This window comes from Oncorhynchus clarkii, chromosome 9, assembly GCF_045791955.1.
Source record: "Oncorhynchus clarkii lewisi isolate Uvic-CL-2024 chromosome 9, UVic_Ocla_1.0, whole genome shotgun sequence".
NCBI lineage: Eukaryota > Metazoa > Chordata > Actinopteri > Salmoniformes > Salmonidae > Oncorhynchus > Oncorhynchus clarkii.
In genome coordinates, this window is record NC_092155.1 from 8,289,094 (window position 1) to 8,311,163 (window position 22,070).

Here is a 22,070-nt window from a genome sequence, read left to right on the forward strand (position 1 = left end):
GATAGACCGTTTACAGTATGACAGAGTGATAGACCGTTTACAGTATGACAGAGTGATAGACCGTTTACAGTATGACAGTGATAGACCGTTTACAGTATGACAGAGTGATAGACTGTTTACAGTATGACAGAGTGATAGACTGTTTACAGTATGACAGAGTGATAGACCGTTTACAGTATGACAGAGTGATAGACTGTTTACAGTATGACAGAGTGATAGACCGTTTACAGTATGACAGAGTGATAGACCGTTTACAGTATGACAGAGTGATAGACCGTTTACAGTATGACAGAGTGATAGACTGTTTACAGTATGACAGAGTGATAGACCGTTTACAGTATGACAGAGTGATAGACTGTTTACAGTATGACAGAGTGATAGACTGTTTACAGTATGACAGAGTGATAGACCGTTTACAGTATGACAGAGTGATAGACTGTTTACAGTATGACAGAGTGATAGACCGTTTACAGTATGACAGAGTGATAGACCGTTTACAGTATGACAGAGTGATAGACCGTTTACAGTATGACAGAGTGATAGACTGTTTACAGTATGACAGAGTGATAGACTGTTTACAGTATGACAGAGTGATAGACCGTTTACAGTATGACAGAGTGATAGACCGTTTACAGTATGACAGAGTGATAGACGGTTTACAGTATGACAGAGTGATAGACCGTTTACAGTATGACACAGTGATAGACCGTTTACAGTATGACAGAGTGATAGACCGTTTACATTATGACAGAGTGATAGACCGTTTACAGTATGACAGAGTGATAGACCGTTTACAGTATGACAGAGTGATAGACTGTTTACAGTATGACAGAGTGATAGACTGTTTACAGTATGACAGAGTGATAGACCGTTTACAGTATGACAGAGTGATAGACCGTTTACAGTATGACAGAGTGATAGACCGTTTACAGTATGACAGAGTGATAGACCGTTTACAGTATGACAGAGTGATAGACCGTTTACAGTATGACAGTGATAGACCGTTTACAGTATGACAGAGTGATAGACTGTTTACAGTGTGACAGAGTGATAGACTGTTTACAGTGTGACAGAGTGATAGACCGTTTACAGTATGACAGAGTGATAGACTGTTTACAGTATGACAGAGTGATAGACCGTTTACAGTATGACAGAGTGATAGACCGTTTACAGTATGACAGAGTGATAGACCGTTTACAGTATGACAGAGTGATAGACCGTTTACAGTATGACAGAGTGATAGACCGTTTACAGTATGACAGAGTGATAGACCGTTTACAGTATGACAGAGTGATAGACCGTTTACAGTATGACAGAGTGATAGACCGTTTACAGTATGACAGAGTGATAGACTGTTTACAGTATGACAGAGTGATAGACCGTTTACAGTATGACAGAGTGATAGACTGTTTACAGTATGACAGAGTGATAGACCGTTTACAGTATGACAGAGTGATAGACCGTTTACAGTATGACAGAGTGATAGACTGTTTACAGTATGACAGAGTGATAGACCGTTTACAGTATGACAGAGTGATAGACGGTTTACAGTATGACAGAGTGATAGACCGTTTACAGTATGACAGAGTGATAGACCGTTTACAGTATGACAGAGTGATAGACCGTTTACAGTATGACAGAGTGATAGACCGTTTACAGTATGACAGAGTGATAGACCGTTTACAGTATGACAGAGTGATAGATCGTTTACAGTATGACAGAGTGATAGACTGTTTACAGTATGACAGAGTGATAGACTGTTTACAGTATGACAGAGTGATAGACCGTTTACAGTATGACAGGGTGATAGACCGTTTACAGTATGACAGAGTGATAGACGGTTTACAGTATGACAGAGTGATAGAACGTTTACAGTATGACACAGTGATAGACCGTTTACAGTATGTCAGAGTGATAGACCGTTTACAGTATGACAGAGTGATAGACCGTTTACAGTATGACAGAGTGATAGACCGTTTACAGTATGACAGAGTGATAGACCGTTTACAGTATGACAGAGTGATAGACCGTTTACAGTATGACAGAGTGATAGACTGTTTACAGTATGACAGAGTGATAGACCGTTTACAGTATGACAGAGTGATAGACCGTTTACAGTATGACAGAGTGATAGACCGTTTACAGTATGACAGAGTGATAGACCGTTTACAGTATGACAGAGTGATAGACCGTTTACAGTATGACAGAGTGATAGACTGTTTACAGTATGACAGAGTGATAGACTGTTTACAGTATGACAGAGTGATAGACCGTTTACAGTATGACAGAGTGATAGACTGTTTACAGTATGACAGAGTGATAGACCGTTTACAGTATGACAGAGTGATAGACCGTTTACAGTATGACAGAGTGATAGACCGTTTACAGTATGACAGAGTGATAGACTGTTTACAGTATGACAGAGTGATAGACCGTTTACAGTATGACAGAGTGATAGACTGTTTACAGTATGACAGAGTGATAGACTGTTTACAGTATGACAGAGTGATAGACCGTTTACAGTATGACAGAGTGATAGACTGTTTACAGTATGACAGAGTGATAGACCGTTTACAGTATGACAGAGTGATAGACCGTTTACAGTATGACAGAGTGATAGACCGTTTACAGTATGACAGAGTGATAGACTGTTTACAGTATGACAGAGTGATAGACTGTTTACAGTATGACAGAGTGATAGACCGTTTACAGTATGACAGAGTGATAGACCGTTTACAGTATGACAGAGTGATAGACGGTTTACAGTATGACAGAGTGATAGACCGTTTACAGTATGACAGAGTGATAGACCGTTTACAGTATGACAGAGTGATAGACTGTTTACAGTATGACAGAGTGATAGACTGTTTACAGTATGACAGAGTGATAGACTGTTTACAGTATGACAGAGTGATAGACCGTTTACAGTATGACAGAGTGATAGACCGTTTACAGTATGACAGAGTGATAGACCGTTTACAGTATGACAGTGATAGACCGTTTACAGTATGACAGAGTGATAGACTGTTTACAGTGTGACAGAGTGATAGACTGTTTACAGTATGACAGAGTGATAGACCGTTTACAGTATGACAGAGTGATAGACTGTTTACAGTATGACAGAGTGATAGACCGTTTACAGTATGACAGAGTGATAGACCGTTTACAGTATGACAGAGTGATAGACCGTTTACAGTATGACAGAGTGATAGACCGTTTACAGTATGACAGAGTGATAGACCGTTTACAGTATGACAGAGTGATAGACCGTTTACAGTATGACAGAGTGATAGACCGTTTACAGTATGACAGAGTGATAGACTGTTTACAGTATGACAGAGTGATAGACCGTTTACAGTATGACAGAGTGATAGACTGTTTACAGTATGACAGAGTGATAGACCGTTTACAGTATGACAGAGTGATAGACGGTTTACAGTATGACAGAGTGATAGACCGTTTACAGTATGACAGAGTGATAGACCGTTTACAGTATGACAGAGTGATAGACCGTTTACAGTATGACAGAGTGATAGACCGTTTACAGTATGACAGAGTGATAGACCGTTTACAGTATGACAGAGTGATAGATCGTTTACAGTATGACAGAGTGATAGACTGTTTACAGTATGACAGAGTGATAGACTGTTTACAGTATGACAGAGTGATAGACCGTTTACAGTATGACAGGGTGATAGACCGTTTACAGTATGACAGAGTGATAGACGGTTTACAGTATGACAGAGTGATAGAACGTTTACAGTATGACACAGTGATAGACCGTTTACAGTATGACAGAGTGATAGACCGTTTACAGTATGACAGAGTGATAGACCGTTTACAGTATGACAGAGTGATAGACCGTTTACAGTATGACAGAGTGATAGACCGTTTACAGTATGACAGAGTGATAGACCGTTTACAGTATGACAGAGTGATAGACCGTTTACAGTATGACAGAGTGATAGACCGTTTACAGTATGACAGAGTGATAGACCGTTTACAGTATGACAGAGTGATAGACCGTTTACAGTATGACAGAGTGATAGACCGTTTACAGTATGACAGAGTGATAGACCGTTTACAGTATGACAGAGTGATAGACCGTTTACAGTATGACAGAGTGATAGACCGTACAGTATGACAGAGTGATAGACCGTTTACAGTATGACAGAGTGATAGACCGTTTACAGTATGACAGAGTGATAGACTGTTTACAGTATGACAGAGTGATAGACCGTTTACAGTATGACAGAGTGATAGACCGTTTACAGTATGACAGAGTGATAGACCGTTTACAGTATGACAGAGTGATAGACTGTTTACAGTATGACAGAGTGATAGACCGTTTACAGTATGACAGAGTGATAGACTGTTTACAGTATGACAGAGTGATAGACTGTTTACAGTATGACAGAGTGATAGACCGTTTACAGTATGACAGAGTGATAGACCGTTTACAGTATGACAGAGTGATAGACCGTTTACAGTATGACAGAGTGATAGACCGTTTACAGTATGACAGAGTGATAGACCGTTTACAGTATGACAGAGTGATAGACTGTTTACAGTATGACAGAGTGATAGACTGTTTACAGTATGACAGAGTGATAGACCGTTTACAGTATGACAGAGTGATAGACCGTTTACAGTATGACAGAGTGATAGACCGTTTACAGTATGACAGAGTGATAGACCGTTTACAGTATGACAGAGTGATAGACCGTTTACAGTATGACAGAGTGATAGACTGTTTACAGTATGACAGAGTGATAGACTGTTTACAGTATGACAGAGTGATAGACTGTTTACAGTATGACAGAGTGATAGACCGTTTACAGTATGACAGAGTGATAGACCGTTTACAGTATGACAGAGTGATAGACCGTTTACAGTATGACAGAGTGATAGACCGTTTACAGTATGACAGAGTGATAGACTGTTTACAGTATGACAGAGTGATAGACTGTTTACAGTATGACAGAGTGATAGACCGTTTACAGTATGACAGAGTGATAGACTGTTTACAGTATGACAGAGTGATAGACCGTTTACAGTATGACAGAGTGATAGACCGTTTACAGTATGACAGAGTGATAGACCGTTTACAGTATGACAGAGTGATAGACCGTTTACAGTATGACAGAGTGATAGACCGTTTACAGTATGACAGAGTGATAGACCGTTTACAGTATGACAGAGTGATAGACCGTTTACAGTATGACAGAGTGATAGACTGTTTACAGTATGACAGAGTGATAGACCGTTTACAGTATGACAGAGTGATAGACTGTTTACAGTATGACAGAGTGATAGACCGTTTACAGTATGACAGAGTGATAGACCGTTTACAGTATGACAGAGTGATAGACTGTTTACAGTATGACAGAGTGATAGACCGTTTACAGTATGACAGAGTGATAGACGGTTTACAGTATGACAGAGTGATAGACCGTTTACAGTATGACAGAGTGATAGACCGTTTACAGTATGACAGAGTGATAGACGGTTTACAGTATGACAGAGTGATAGACCGTTTACAGTATGACAGAGTGATAGACCGTTTACAGTATGACAGAGTGATAGACCGTTTACAGTATGACAGAGTGATAGACTGTTTACAGTATGACAGAGTGATAGACCGTTTACAGTATGACAGAGTGATAGACCGTTTACAGTATGACAGAGTGATAGACCGTTTACAGTATGACAGAGTGATAGACTGTTTACAGTATGACAGAGTGATAGACTGTTTACAGTATGACAGAGTGATAGACCGTTTACAGTATGACAGAGTGATAGACCGTTTACAGTATGACAGAGTGATAGACCGTTTACAGTATGACAGAGTGATAGACCGTTTACAGTATGACAGAGTGATAGACCGTTTACAGTATGACAGAGTGATAGACCGTTTACAGTATGACAGAGTGATAGACTGTTTACAGTGTGACAGAGTGATAGACTGTTTACAGTGTGACAGAGTGATAGACCGTTTACAGTATGACAGAGTGATAGACTGTTTACAGTATGACAGAGTGATAGACCGTTTACAGTATGACAGAGTGATAGACCGTTTACAGTATGACAGAGTGATAGACCGTTTACAGTATGACAGAGTGATAGACCGTTTACAGTATGACAGAGTGATAGACCGTTTACAGTATGACAGAGTGATAGACCGTTTACAGTATGACAGAGTGATAGACCGTTTACAGTATGACAGAGTGATAGACCGTTTACAGTATGACAGAGTGATAGACTGTTTACAGTATGACAGAGTGATAGACCGTTTACAGTATGACAGAGTGATAGACTGTTTACAGTATGACAGAGTGATAGACCGTTAACAGTATGACAGAGTGATAGACCGTTTACAGTATGACAGAGTGATAGACTGTTTACAGTATGACAGAGTGATAGACCGTTTACAGTATGACAGAGTGATAGACGGTTTACAGTATGACAGAGTGATAGACCGTTTACAGTATGACAGAGTGATAGACCGTTTACAGTATGACAGAGTGATAGACCGTTTACAGTATGACAGAGTGATAGACCGTTTACAGTATGACAGAGTGATAGACCGTTTACAGTATGACAGAGTGATAGATCGTTTACAGTATGACAGAGTGATAGACTGTTTACAGTATGACAGAGTGATAGACTGTTTACAGTATGACAGAGTGATAGACCGTTTACAGTATGACAGGGTGATAGACCGTTTACAGTATGACAGAGTGATAGACGGTTTACAGTATGACAGAGTGATAGAACGTTTACAGTATGACACAGTGATAGACCGTTTACAGTATGTCAGAGTGATAGACCGTTTACAGTATGACAGAGTGATAGACCGTTTACAGTATGACAGAGTGATAGACCGTTTACAGTATGACAGAGTGATAGACCGTTTACAGTATGACAGAGTGATAGACCGTTTACAGTATGACAGAGTGATAGACTGTTTACAGTATGACAGAGTGATAGACCGTTTACAGTATGACAGAGTGATAGACCGTTTACAGTATGACAGAGTGATAGACCGTTTACAGTATGACAGAGTGATAGACCGTTTACAGTATGACAGAGTGATAGACCGTTTACAGTATGACAGAGTGATAGACTGTTTACAGTATGACAGAGTGATAGACTGTTTACAGTATGACAGAGTGATAGACCGTTTACAGTATGACAGAGTGATAGACTGTTTACAGTATGACAGAGTGATAGACCGTTTACAGTATGACAGAGTGATAGACCGTTTACAGTATGACAGAGTGATAGACCGTTTACAGTATGACAGAGTGATAGACTGTTTACAGTATGACAGAGTGATAGACCGTTTACAGTATGACAGAGTGATAGACTGTTTACAGTATGACAGAGTGATAGACTGTTTACAGTATGACAGAGTGATAGACCGTTTACAGTATGACAGAGTGATAGACTGTTTACAGTATGACAGAGTGATAGACCGTTTACAGTATGACAGAGTGATAGACCGTTTACAGTATGACAGAGTGATAGACCGTTTACAGTATGACAGAGTGATAGACTGTTTACAGTATGACAGAGTGATAGACTGTTTACAGTATGACAGAGTGATAGACCGTTTACAGTATGACAGAGTGATAGACCGTTTACAGTATGACAGAGTGATAGACGGTTTACAGTATGACAGAGTGATAGACCGTTTACAGTATGACAGAGTGATAGACCGTTTACAGTATGACAGAGTGATAGACTGTTTACAGTATGACAGAGTGATAGACTGTTTACAGTATGACAGAGTGATAGACTGTTTACAGTATGACAGAGTGATAGACCGTTTACAGTATGACAGAGTGATAGACCGTTTACAGTATGACAGAGTGATAGACCGTTTACAGTATGACAGTGATAGACCGTTTACAGTATGACAGAGTGATAGACTGTTTACAGTGTGACAGAGTGATAGACTGTTTACAGTATGACAGAGTGATAGACCGTTTACAGTATGACAGAGTGATAGACTGTTTACAGTATGACAGAGTGATAGACCGTTTACAGTATGACAGAGTGATAGACCGTTTACAGTATGACAGAGTGATAGACCGTTTACAGTATGACAGAGTGATAGACCGTTTACAGTATGACAGAGTGATAGACCGTTTACAGTATGACAGAGTGATAGACCGTTTACAGTATGACAGAGTGATAGACCGTTTACAGTATGACAGAGTGATAGACTGTTTACAGTATGACAGAGTGATAGACCGTTTACAGTATGACAGAGTGATAGACTGTTTACAGTATGACAGAGTGATAGACCGTTTACAGTATGACAGAGTGATAGACGGTTTACAGTATGACAGAGTGATAGACCGTTTACAGTATGACAGAGTGATAGACCGTTTACAGTATGACAGAGTGATAGACCGTTTACAGTATGACAGAGTGATAGACCGTTTACAGTATGACAGAGTGATAGACCGTTTACAGTATGACAGAGTGATAGATCGTTTACAGTATGACAGAGTGATAGACTGTTTACAGTATGACAGAGTGATAGACTGTTTACAGTATGACAGAGTGATAGACCGTTTACAGTATGACAGGGTGATAGACCGTTTACAGTATGACAGAGTGATAGACGGTTTACAGTATGACAGAGTGATAGAACGTTTACAGTATGACACAGTGATAGACCGTTTACAGTATGTCAGAGTGTTAGACCGTTTACAGTATGACAGAGTGATAGACCGTTTACAGTATGACAGAGTGATAGACCGTTTACAGTATGACAGAGTGATAGACCGTTTACAGTATGACAGAGTGATAGACCGTTTACAGTATGACAGAGTGATAGACTGTTTACAGTATGACAGAGTGATAGACCGTTTACAGTATGACAGAGTGATAGACCGTTTACAGTATGACAGAGTGATAGACCGTTTACAGTATGACAGAGTGATAGACCGTTTACAGTATGACAGAGTGATAGACCGTTTACAGTATGACAGAGTGATAGACTGTTTACAGTATGACAGAGTGATAGACTGTTTACAGTATGACAGAGTGATAGACCGTTTACAGTATGACAGAGTGATAGACTGTTTACAGTATGACAGAGTGATAGACCGTTTACAGTATGACAGAGTGATAGACCGTTTACAGTATGACAGAGTGATAGACCGTTTACAGTATGACAGAGTGATAGACTGTTTACAGTATGACAGAGTGATAGACCGTTTACAGTATGACAGAGTGATAGACTGTTTACAGTATGACAGAGTGATAGACTGTTTACAGTATGACAGAGTGATAGACCGTTTACAGTATGACAGAGTGATAGACTGTTTACAGTATGACAGAGTGATAGACCGTTTACAGTATGACAGAGTGATAGACCGTTTACAGTATGACAGAGTGATAGACCGTTTACAGTATGACAGAGTGATAGACTGTTTACAGTATGACAGAGTGATAGACTGTTTACAGTATGACAGAGTGATAGACCGTTTACAGTATGACAGAGTGATAGACCGTTTACAGTATGACAGAGTGATAGACGGTTTACAGTATGACAGAGTGATAGACCGTTTACAGTATGACAGAGTGATAGACCGTTTACAGTATGACAGAGTGATAGACTGTTTACAGTATGACAGAGTGATAGACTGTTTACAGTATGACAGAGTGATAGACTGTTTACAGTATGACAGAGTGATAGACCGTTTACAGTATGACAGAGTGATAGACCGTTTACAGTATGACAGAGTGATAGACCGTTTACAGTATGACAGTGATAGACCGTTTACAGTATGACAGAGTGATAGACTGTTTACAGTGTGACAGAGTGATAGACTGTTTACAGTATGACAGAGTGATAGACCGTTTACAGTATGACAGAGTGATAGACTGTTTACAGTATGACAGAGTGATAGACCGTTTACAGTATGACAGAGTGATAGACCGTTTACAGTATGACAGAGTGATAGACCGTTTACAGTATGACAGAGTGATAGACCGTTTACAGTATGACAGAGTGATAGACCGTTTACAGTATGACAGAGTGATAGACCGTTTACAGTATGACAGAGTGATAGACCGTTTACAGTATGACAGAGTGATAGACTGTTTACAGTATGACAGAGTGATAGACCGTTTACAGTATGACAGAGTGATAGACTGTTTACAGTATGACAGAGTGATAGACCGTTTACAGTATGACAGAGTGATAGACCGTTTACAGTATGACAGAGTGATAGACTGTTTACAGTATGACAGAGTGATAGACCGTTTACAGTATGACAGAGTGATAGACGGTTTACAGTATGACAGAGTGATAGACCGTTTACAGTATGACAGAGTGATAGACCGTTTACAGTATGACAGAGTGATAGACGGTTTACAGTATGACAGAGTGATAGACCGTTTACAGTATGACAGAGTGATAGACCGTTTACAGTATGACAGAGTGATAGACCGTTTACAGTATGACAGAGTGATAGACTGTTTACAGTATGACAGAGTGATAGACTGTTTACAGTATGACAGAGTGATAGACCGTTTACAGTATGACAGGGTGATAGACCGTTTACAGTATGACAGAGTGATAGACGGTTTACAGTATGACAGAGTGATAGAACGTTTACAGTATGACACAGTGATAGACCGTTTACAGTATGTCAGAGTGTTAGACCGTTTACAGTATGACAGAGTGATAGACCGTTTACAGTATGACAGAGTGATAGACCGTTTACAGTATGACAGAGTGATAGACCGTTTAGGCAACATCAAAGAGACGAGGTAATTTGTGTTTCACCCCAAGTAGGGTGAGTCAACATGTTTTTTCAACTTGCACGCTCACACACACACACACACACACACACACACACACACACACACACACACACACACACACACACACACACACACACACACACACACACACACACACACACACATCATATTTAGCTTACGTTGGACTAAGTCGTTTCTGGTATCTTTTAGTTGTCCCTGTATTAGACTAATCAGAGGCGATTAGATGATGTCGAAGTGTGTAAATGTTGCTGGACTAGTGGAGGCAGCGCCTGTTTTCTTTTTGACGCGAGGTAACTAAATCAACAGTTGTTTAGTAGTCTGAAACTGTGGGAAACATGACCTTGATTGACCTGCTATAGGTCATGTAACTGTAGGAAACATGACCTTGATTGACCTGCTGTAGGTCATGTAACTGTGGGAAACATGACCTTGATTGACCTGCTGTAGGTCATGTAACTGTGGGAAACATGACCTTGATTGACCTGCTGTAGGTCATGTAACTGTAGGAAACATGACCTTGATTGACCTGCTGTAGGTCATGTAACTGTAGGAAACATGACCTTGATTGACCTGCTGTAGGTCATGTAACTGTAGGAAACATGACCTTGATTGACCTGCTGTAGGTCATGTAACTGTAGGAAACATGACCTTGATTGACCATGCTGTAGGTCATGTAACTGTGGGAAACATGACCTTGATTGACCTGCTGTAGGTCATGTAACTGTGGGAAACATGACCTTGATTGACCTGCTGTAGGTCATGTAACTGTGGGAAACATGACCTTGATTGACCATGCTGTAGGTCATGTAACTGTGGGAAACATGACCTTGATTGGCCATGCTGTAGGTCATGTAACTGTGGGAAACATGACCTTGATTGACCATGCTGTAGGTCATGTAACTGTAGGAAACATGACCTTGATTGACCATGCTGTAGGTCATGTAACTGTGGGAAACATGACCTTGATTGACCATGCTGTAGGTCATGTAACTGTAGGAAACATGACCTTGATTGACCATGCTGTAGGTCATGTAACTGTGGGAAACATGACCTTGATTGACCATGCTGTAGGTCATGTAACTGTAGGAAACATGACCTTGATTGACCATGCTGTAGGTCATGTAACTGTAGGAAACATGACCTTGATTGACCATGCTGTAGGTCATGTAACTGTGGGAAACATGACCTTGATTGACCATGCTGTAGGTCATGTAACTGTAGGAAACATGACCTTGATTGACCATGCTGTAGGTCATGTAACTGTAGGAAACATGACCTTGATTGACCATGCTGTAGGTCATGTAACTGTAGGAAACATGACCTTGATTGACCTGCTGTAGGTCATGTAACTGTAGGAAACATGACCTTGATTGACCTTGCTGTAGGTCATGTAACTGTAGGAAACATGACCTTGATTGACCATGCTGTAGGTCATGTAACTGTAGGAAACATGACCTTGATTGACCTTGCTGTAGGTCATGTAACTGTAGGAAACATGACCTTGATTGACCATGCTGTAGGTCATGTAACTGTAGGAAACATGACCTTGATTGACCATGCTGTAGGTCATGTAACTGTAGGAAACATTACCTTGATTGACCTGCTGTAGGTCATGTAACTGGTTACATGCTAAATGTTTTGTAAACTTCACAGGACAGATGTTGCTCTCCGGTTTAGTGATGAAACAAAAGTGTGGTTGACTTTATTCTGCCACTGTGTCTTGTTATTGTCTCGGCCTTTAGGCCTGTACAGTATATCACGGTGTCAAGACACATCAACTAACAGGTTATAGAGCAAACAACGCTACTATCACAACACACAGGCTGTAAGAGGACAGAGAGATGGAGGGAGAGAGAGATGGAGAGAGAAAGAGATGGAGGGAGAGATGGAGAGGACAGAGATGGAGGAAGAGAGAGATGGAGGGAGAGATGGAGGGGAGAGAGTGATGGAGGGAGAGAGAGATGGAGAGAGAAAGAGATGGAGGGAGAGATGGAGAGGACAGAGAGATGGAGGGAGGGATGGAGAGGACAGAGTGATGGAGGGAGGGATGGAGAGGACAGAGAGATGGAGGGAGAGATGGAGAGGACAGAGAGATGGAGGGAGGGATGGAGAGGACAGAGTGATGGAGGGAGAGAGAGATGGAGAGAGAAAGAGATGGAGGGAGAGATGGAGAGGACAGAGAGATGGAGGGAGAGATGGAGAGGACAGAGAGATGGAGGGAGGGATGGAGAGGACAGAGTGATGGAGGGAGAGGGAGATGGAGAGAGAAAGAGATGGAGGGAAAGATGGAGAGGACAGAGAGATGGAGGAAGAGAGAGATGGAGGGAGAGATGGGGGGGACAGAGAGATGGAGGGAGAGGACAGAGAGATGGAGGGAGGGAGGGAGAGGACAGAGAGATGGAGGGAGGGATGGAGAGGACAGAGAGATGGAGGGAGGGATGGAGAGGACAGAGTGATGGAGGGAGAGAGAGATGGAGAGAGAAAGAGATAGAGGGAGAGATGGAGAGGACAGAGAGATGGAGGAAGAGAGAGATGGAGGGAGAGATGGAGGGGACAGAGAGATGGAGGGAGGGATGGAGAGGACAGATTGATGGAGGGAGAGAGAGATGGAGAGAGAAAGAGATGGAGGGAGAGATGGAGGGGACAGAGAGATGGAGGGAGAGGACAGAGAGATGGAAGGAGGGATGGAGAGGACAGAGTGATGGAGGGAAAGAGAGATGGAGAGAGAAAGAGATGGAGGGAGAGATGGAGAGGACAGAGAGATGGAGGGAGAGAGATGGAGAGAGAAAGAGATGGAGGGAGAGATGGAGAGGACAGAGAGATGGAGGGAGAGAGATGGAGAGAGAAAGAGATGGAGAGAGGGATGGTGAGGACAGAGATGGAGGAAGAGAGAGACGGGGGAGGGGACAGAGAGATGGAGGGAGAGAGGGAGAGATGGTGAGGACAGATACATGGAGGGAGAGATGGAGGAAGAGAGAGACGGGAGAGGAAAGAGAGATGGAGGGAAAAATGGAGGGAGAGGACAGAGAGATGGAGGAAGAGAGAGACAGGGGAGGGGACAGAGAGATGGAGGGATAGAGAGATGGTGAGGACAGAGAGATGGAGGGAGGGAGAGATGGAGAGAACAGAGAGATGGAGGGAGAGGACAGAGAGATGGAGGAAGAGATGGTGAGGACAGAGAGATGGAGGGAGAGAGAGATGGTGAGGAGAGAGATGGAGGGAGGGAGAGATGGTGAGGACAGAGATGGTGAGGAGAGAGAGATGGAAAGAACAGAGAGAGAGGTGGTGAGGAGAGAGAGATGGAGGAAGAGAGAGATGGGGAGAGGACAGAGAGATGGAGGGGAAAATGGAGGGAGAGGACAGAGAGATGGAGGGAGAGGGAGATGAAGGAATAGAGAGATGGTGAGTACAGAGAGATGGAGGGACAGAGAGATGAAGGAATAGAGAGATGGTGAGGACAGAGAGAAGGAGGGACAGAGAGATGAAGGAATAGAGAGATGGTGAGGACAGGGAGATGAAGGAATAGAGAGATGGTGAGGACAGAGAGAAGGAGGGACAGAGAGATGAAGGAATAGAGAGATGGTGAGGACAGGGAGATGAAGGAATAGAGAGATGGTGAGGACAGGGAGATGGAGGGACAGAGAGATGGTGAGGACAGGGAGATGGAGGGACAGAGAGATGGTGAGGTAGGTAGATGAGGCAGGGAGCAGCGGTCGTGGCAGGCAGACTGCAATGCAGACATGCAGCAGACTGCACAGGAAATATGGAGGGGGAGATGAAGGGAGAGAGAAAGGGAACGGAGGAGGGATGCAGGCATGGCTGAGGATAGAGAGATGGGAATATCAGCCAAAAGAAACTTCCAGGCTGTCGTCTTGTGTAGGACTAGATCCATATGCTGTGGAATAGGGCAGGCTACAGCCTATTAATAATGTGTTTAGGACAGGCTACAGCTGCCTATTGATAATGTGTTTAGGACAGGCTACAGCTACCTATTGATAATGTGTTTAGGACATGCTACAGCCTATTGATAATGCATTTAGGACAGGCTACAGCTGCCTATTGATAATGTGTTTAGGACAGGCTACAGCTGCCTATTGATAATGTGTTTAGGACAGGCTACAGCTGCCTATTGATAATGTGTTTAGGACAGGCTACAGCTACCTATTGATAATGTGTTTAGGACAGGCTACAGCTGCCTATTGATAATGTGTTTAGGGCAGGTTACAGCTGCCTATTGATAATGTGTTTAGGACAGGCTACAGCCTATTGATAATGTGTTTAAGACAGGCTACAGCTGCCTATTGATAATGTGTTAAGGACAGGCTACAGCTACCTATTGATAATGTGTTTAGGACATGCTACAGCCTATTGATAATGCATTTAGGACAGGCTACAGCTGCCTATTGATAATGTGTTTAGGACAGGCTACAGCTACCTATTGATAATGTGTTTAGGACAGGCTACAGCTGCCTATTGATAATGTGTTTAGGGCAGGTTACAGCTGCCTATTGATAATGTGTTTAGGACAGGCTACAGCCTATTGATAATGTGTTTAAGACAGGCTACAGCTGCCTATTGATAATGTGTTAAGGACAGGCTACAGCTGCCTATTGATAATGCATTTAGGACAGGCTACAGCTGCCTATTGATCATGTGTTTAGGACAGGCTACAGCTGCCTATTGATAATGTGTTAAGGACAGGCTACAGCTGCCTATTGATAATGTGTTTAGGACAGGCTACAGCTGCCTATTGATAATGTGTTTAGGACAGGCTACAGCTGCCTATTGATAATGTGTTTAGGGCAGGTTACAGCTGCCTATTGATAATGTGTTTAGGACAGGCTACAGCTGCCTATTGATAATGTGTTTAGGGCAGGTTACAGCTGCCTATTGATAATGTGTTTAGGACAGGCTACAGCCTATTGATAATGTGTTTAAGACAGGCTTCAGCTGCCTATTGATAATGTGTTTAGGGCAGGTTACAGATGTCTATTGATAATGTGTTTAGGACAGGCTACAGCTGCCTATTGATAATGTGTTTAGGACAGGCTACAGCTGCCTATTGATAATGTGTTTAGGGCAGGCTACAGCTGCCTATTGATGTGTTTAGGACAGGCTACAGCTGCCTATTCATAATGTTTTTAGGACAGGCTACCGCTGCCTATTGATAATGAGTTTCAGAGGGCTGCATCAAACGTCCTGAAATACACTACATGGCCAAAAGTATGTGGACACCCCTTCAAATTGGTGGATTCTACTATTTCAGCCACACCCGTTGCTGACAGATGTATAAAATAGAGCACACAGCCATGCAATCTCCATAGACAAACATTGGCAGTAGATTGGTCTTACTGAAGAGCTCAGTGTCTTTCAACGTGGCACCGTCATAGGATGCCACCTTTCCAACAAGTCAGTTCATCAAATTTCTGCCCTGCTAGAGCTGCCCCGGTCCACTGTAAGTCCTGTTATTGTGAAGTGGATTCATTTAGGAGCAACAACGGCTCAACCGCGAAGTGGTAGGCCACACAAGCTCACAGAACGGAACTGCCGAGTGTTGAAGCATGTAGCGCATGAAATTTGTCTGTCCTCGGTTGCAACACTCACTCCCCAGTTCCAAACTGCCTCTGGAACCTATTTCAGCACAATAACTGTTCATCGGGAGCTTCACGAAATGGGTTTCCATGGCTGAGCAGCTGCACACAAGCCTAAGTTCACCATGCGCAACGTCAAGCGTCGGCTTTAGTGGTGTAAAGCTCGCCGCCATTGGGCTCTAGAGCAGTGGATCCGCGTTATGTGGAGAGATGAATCAAGCTTCGCCATCTGGCAGTCCGATGGACGTATCTGGGTTTGGCGGATGCCAGGAGAACGCTACCTGACCCAATGCATAGTGTCAACTGTAAAATTTGGTGGAGGAGGAATAACGGCCTGGGGCTGTTTTTCATGGTTCAGGCTAGGCCCCTTAGTTCCAGTGAAGGGAAATCGTAATGCTACAGCATAGAATGACATTCTAGATGATTCTGTGCTTCCAACTTTGTGGCAACAGTTTGGGGAAGGCCCTTTCCTGTTTCAGCATGACAATGCCCCCGTGCACAAAGCGAGATCCATACAGAAATGGTTTGTCGAGATCAGTGCGAAAGAACTTGACTGGCTTGCACAGAGCCCTGACCTCAACCCCGTCAAACACCTTTGGGATGAATTGGAAGGCCGATGGAAGGCTGTTGGAAGGCTGTTATAGCAGCAATGTTCCAACATCTAGTGGAAAGCCTTCCCAGAAGAGTGGAGGCTGTTATAGCAGCAATGTTCCAACATCTAGTGGAAAGCCTTCCCAGAAGAGTGGAGGCTGTTATAGCAGCAATGTTCCAACATCTAGTGGAAAGCCTTCCCAGAAGAGTGGAGGCTGTTATAGCAGCAATGTTCCAACATCTAGTGGAAAGCCTTCCCAGAAGAGTGGAGGCTGTTATAGCAGCAATGTTCCAACATCTAGTGGAAAGCCTTCCCAGAAGAGTGGAGGCTGTTACAGCAGCAAAGGTGGGGGACCAACTACATATTAATGCCCATGATTTTGGAAGGAGATGTTGGACCAGCAGACATTTTGTAGTACTATGTAGCATATTATACAGAGAGCCATTATAGTGCCTGTAAGAGTATTTAGACACTTAAAACTAGTTGTTTTGAATTTTTCACTCTTTTTAGTTAATTTTAATCTTTGCTTATCGACAACAGGTCCACGCTCAGACATAATGTAATTTACAGTAGGCCCCTATATGTAGGCCATAATTGTAAATAAGAATTTGTTCTTAACTGACATGTCAAGTTAAATAAATAAATAAAATAAAAAATAAAAATAAATATATATCAGTATGACTGCTATGTCCACATACCTCTGGTCATGTAGTGTATTTTGGTGAAAGAGGGGCGCATTGCTTTTTACTGCCCTTTTCCCACACCGTGGTAATGGTTTGTCCCTATTTGGATGTGGTAATGTATTTGGATGTGGTAATGTGGTAATGTATTTGAATGTGGTAATGGTTTGTCCCTATTTGGATGTGGTAATGTATTTGGATGTGGTAATGTGGTAATGTGGTAATGGTTTGTCCCTATTTGGATGTGGTAATGTATTTGGATGTGGTAATGTATTTGGATGTGGTAATGTATTTGAATGTGGTAATGTAATTGAATGTGGTAATGTATTTGAATGTGGTAATGTATTTGAATGTGGTAATGTATTTGGATGTGGTAATGTATTTGGATGTGGTAATGTATTTGAATGTGGTAATGTATTTGAATGTGGTAATGTATTTGAATGCGGTAATGTATTTGAATGTGGTAATGTATTTGAATGTGGTAATGTATTTGAATGTGGTAATGTATTTGGATGTGGTAATGTAATTGAATGTGGTAATGTATTTGAATGTGGTAATGTATTTGAATGTGGTAATGTATTTGAATGTGGTAATGTATTTGAATGCGGTAATGTATTTGAATGTGGTAATGTATTTGAATGTGCTAATGTATTTGAATGTGCTATAAGGCAACATTACATTAACCAATAATGTATGTTGATGCTACTACTATGTACAATATTCAATTGTGTTTCCATATGATAACAATAGCCTAATACATTTAATATGCCATAAACTATTGGTTTAAATTCACTCAATTCATCCTAATTAACTTAATAATTATGACACACCCTTCGTTGTTGTCATTGGTTACGCTAATTGCATTGTTTTGTGTAAATAACCTGGTTAAAGCATTCATGACATCACCCTGAAGAAGACACGGTGATGCTGAAACGTTGGTGTTTTTTTTTTATCCAATAAATGACTGGGAGTTTATATATAGAGCGTACGACTGTGTTTCTTTTTATAGCTTCTAGTTTATTCCCCGTTAGTCAGCACCTCAACATAAAATACGTTCCTCTGGGTGTGCGCCAGCTCATGTTTTTTTATAGGACTATTGACCTACCGTGCCTATAAATTGGCAATTTCTTTCTAGGCTAAAAGTGTTGAGTAGGCCAAGGCATGCGTCTTCAGTCACATGTTATCATCTACAGTAAAACTTGCACCATCACCCATAACAACAAGGCCACGGGAAGCAAAGGTGTCCAATCTATAAAAACGAAGGATAAATTCAAAAGGCGCGTCTGATCTATTGCTGGACCTTAAAGACAATTAGGCTAAACGCGCGTGTCCCCCATGTAGCCTATACACGCAGCCAGTCAGTCACCCAGTCACACCGCAGTGTTCCCCTACCTCCTCTCTCCCTGCTCCGTCTTCTAACGTCTCCTCTCCTGTCTCCGGTGGTACTGGCACCTCCGTCTGCATTTTATCTTTCCTCTTCCACCCTGACACGTGTTCTCCCGTTAGCCCTACGGTTAACGGTGCCAGGGATGGGGACCCACCCCAGCAGTGGCGGCCCTGGCCAGAGGCTGGGACCACCTCCTCGGCACTGCGGGAGTCACCCCATCCGTCGCCGGTCGAGATCCGGTTTCACTGTAGTGATGACAGTACAGCCTGCGGCAAATGCGCATAATCCACGCCGACTGAAAGTCGTCTCTGTCGGGATCAAAAGAGTTCATTCACTCGGTGCCTCTCGGTTCATCTTCACGCCTTCCATGGTTTGATGAATGCACCTTTCCCATACAAACATAGCATAGATTAGACAAAACCCAGATTTCTTCCGTTAATAAAGATTATATTAACGTCTGTTCGTTAGCCCTGTGCGCTTCAGTGCTTGGCCGTGATAAACGCGAAGCTTCTAGGCTTCGTTCTAGGCGCAGGTGGGGCGGTGTGAGTGCATACGCTCGAGATGACTAATGCTGAGTTCATGTGCTAGTCGGAATTAGAAAACTCTGAAATGTCCAACTTGCTAACTGGTTGTAGATATACACGTGCCGCGTTCAACCCGTTAGCAATTCGAACATTTCCGAGTGTCCTAGTTCCGACTCGCGCATGAACGCGGCATTAGCCAACGGTTACGGTTTCGTTCAGAGTGAGCACGAGGGGAAGGCACGAGAGCGCTGATGTGAAAGATGGATGGGTAGGAGGAGGATGTTTTTCCGAAGGCAGACAGCGATCTCGGTAAAAGGCAAAACCAGGAACAACCGATTCCTTTTCTATTGTAAACTGTTTATGAATTTAAAAACAATTAAAATAACAACGATAAAACCATCTGTGGTAGTTATTTCCTTTCTATTTGTCTCCTTAGAACTAGAAGGTTTCACCTACTCATCCTTCTGTATGCCCACTGACGTCACCCACCACCTGAGCATATAGCCTACATACATTAGAGATGCGCAGGTCAGCTGTTTGTTCACCTGGTCAAGCAGCATTTGCTAATAACAACATTCTCAACCGCATAATTATATTTGATCAAGTGAACATCTGAGACATGCAAATAGCCTACCGAAAAGTCGGGAAAATCATAAGCAGAAACATAGGACTATCTATAAAAAAAAGAGAGGTTGCTGATGGGTTATTAACAATTGTGGGTGAGGTTGACCAAACAGCTGACCCATGCATCACTAATCCACCACAGGAGGTTGGTGGCATCGTAATTGGGGAGGACAGGCTCATGGTAATGGAGTGGAATGCTATCAAATACACCAAACACATGTAATCCACACAGTATTTCATGACCCTAAAACCGCCAACCACAGCTTCGGACTGCAGTAATGAGCCAACCGGTGGATAACTAATATACATCAACAACATATACAGTAGGTTAGATCTACAGACAACTTACACTGAGTATACCAAACATTAAGAACACCTTGCTAATAGGTGTTCTAGAACACACCTCCCCCTTGTCCTCAGTTCGTTGTGGCATGGACTCTACAAGGTGTCAAAAGTGTTCCACAGGAATGCTGGCTCATATTGACTCTATTGCTTCCCACAGTTGTGTCAAGTTGGCTGAATGACCTGTCGTGGAGGGACACTTGAAGCCAATATTACATTAATAATTCTTTATTATCAGCAAGCTGGAGAGGTTCCAACAAACGCAAACGTAATGCACCATAGTAGACGTCGGTCAGAAGCTCTTCTGAGTAAGTCCCATTAGTTCTCTTATAATAGGCTATACAAACAAGTCATATCACCATGATTTACATTATTCATTATTCATCATTAACTCTGGTTCCTGCATGTGACAGACCAATACCTCACAAGGTTTCTTCTCTCAAAGCTGACGACTTGAAACTGAGATACCCCTTTCGGTTCTCAAAACAATGTTCCGGGCGTACTGACAAATTGCTTATACTTATAGTGAGGATCCCTCCAAGGCACGATCAGTCACTCGCATGAATCCAGTGAAATTAGTCGGCAGAAAAAGCAACTGTGTACAACCTGACATAACATGTTCCCTCACAGTCCTTTGGGTGAAGGAACATTCTAGATACACGCCGGAAACTGTTGAGGCTGAAAAACCCAGCGGTGTTGCAGTTCTTGACACAAACCGGTGTGCCTGGCACCTACTACCCTACCTTCTGAATAGCACACATCCATATCTCAAGGATTAAAAGTCCTCCTTTAACCTGTCTCCTCCATAGTGGGGTTTTAGCATGTAAATCTTGGTTGGGCAAACACATTTTTTTTAATGCATGCCAAAGCCACTACACGACACAATATATTCATTGCACTATAACGGTGACGAACGGTGCTACAAATTGTAAACATAAAGCTGTCCCAACACCTGACCACTGCTACTCCTGGCTTTCAGCGGAGCCTTGTCTGGCAGCGAAACAGTTAATTCAGTCTCATTTACTGCCTTTTAAGAAAACATAACTATTATTGCTGACTTGCTTAAACAAATGTGTTTTTTCTACTGACAATTGAGATGTACAAACTATGGCATAAGGGGACGACGAGTGGATAAGAGGCAATTCGTTATTTAGATTGACATTAATGAGCGAGCTAGGACGGACGTAGTCAATATGGCTCCCGAGTGGCGCAGCGGTCTATGGCACTTTATCTTGGCGCTAGAGGCATCACTACAGACCCTGGTTGGATCCCAGGCTGTATCACAACCGGCTGTGATTGGGAGTCCCATAGGGCGACGCACAATTGGCCCAGAGTTATTCAGGTTAGGGAAGGGTTTGGCTGCTGAAGGCCTTCATTGTTAAATAAGAATTTGTTCTGAACTGACTTGCCTAGTTAAATAAAGGTATAAAAAATTGTTCGGCACTTTTGAAATGTACAGCGACAGAATTCAGAACATGGGTCGTTCTTCAGTATTTTCCCTGTACACCAAGTCAGAACCAT

At 42.5% G+C, this 22,070-nt stretch overlaps 1 protein-coding gene across 1 annotated transcript in view; it reads right to left on the reverse strand.

The window, feature by feature from the left end:
- Window positions 1–19,293, reverse strand: part of LOC139415833 (transmembrane protein 151A) — a 60,538-nt gene extending 41,245 nt beyond the window's left edge. The window contains exon 1 of the mRNA XM_071163962.1: window positions 19,065–19,293. Within this exon, the coding sequence (XP_071020063.1) occupies window positions 19,065–19,136 (72 nt within the window). The 5' untranslated portion in view covers window positions 19,137–19,293. The remainder of the gene's footprint in view (window positions 1–19,064) is intronic.
- Window positions 19,294–22,070: the final 2,777 nt, after the last annotated feature.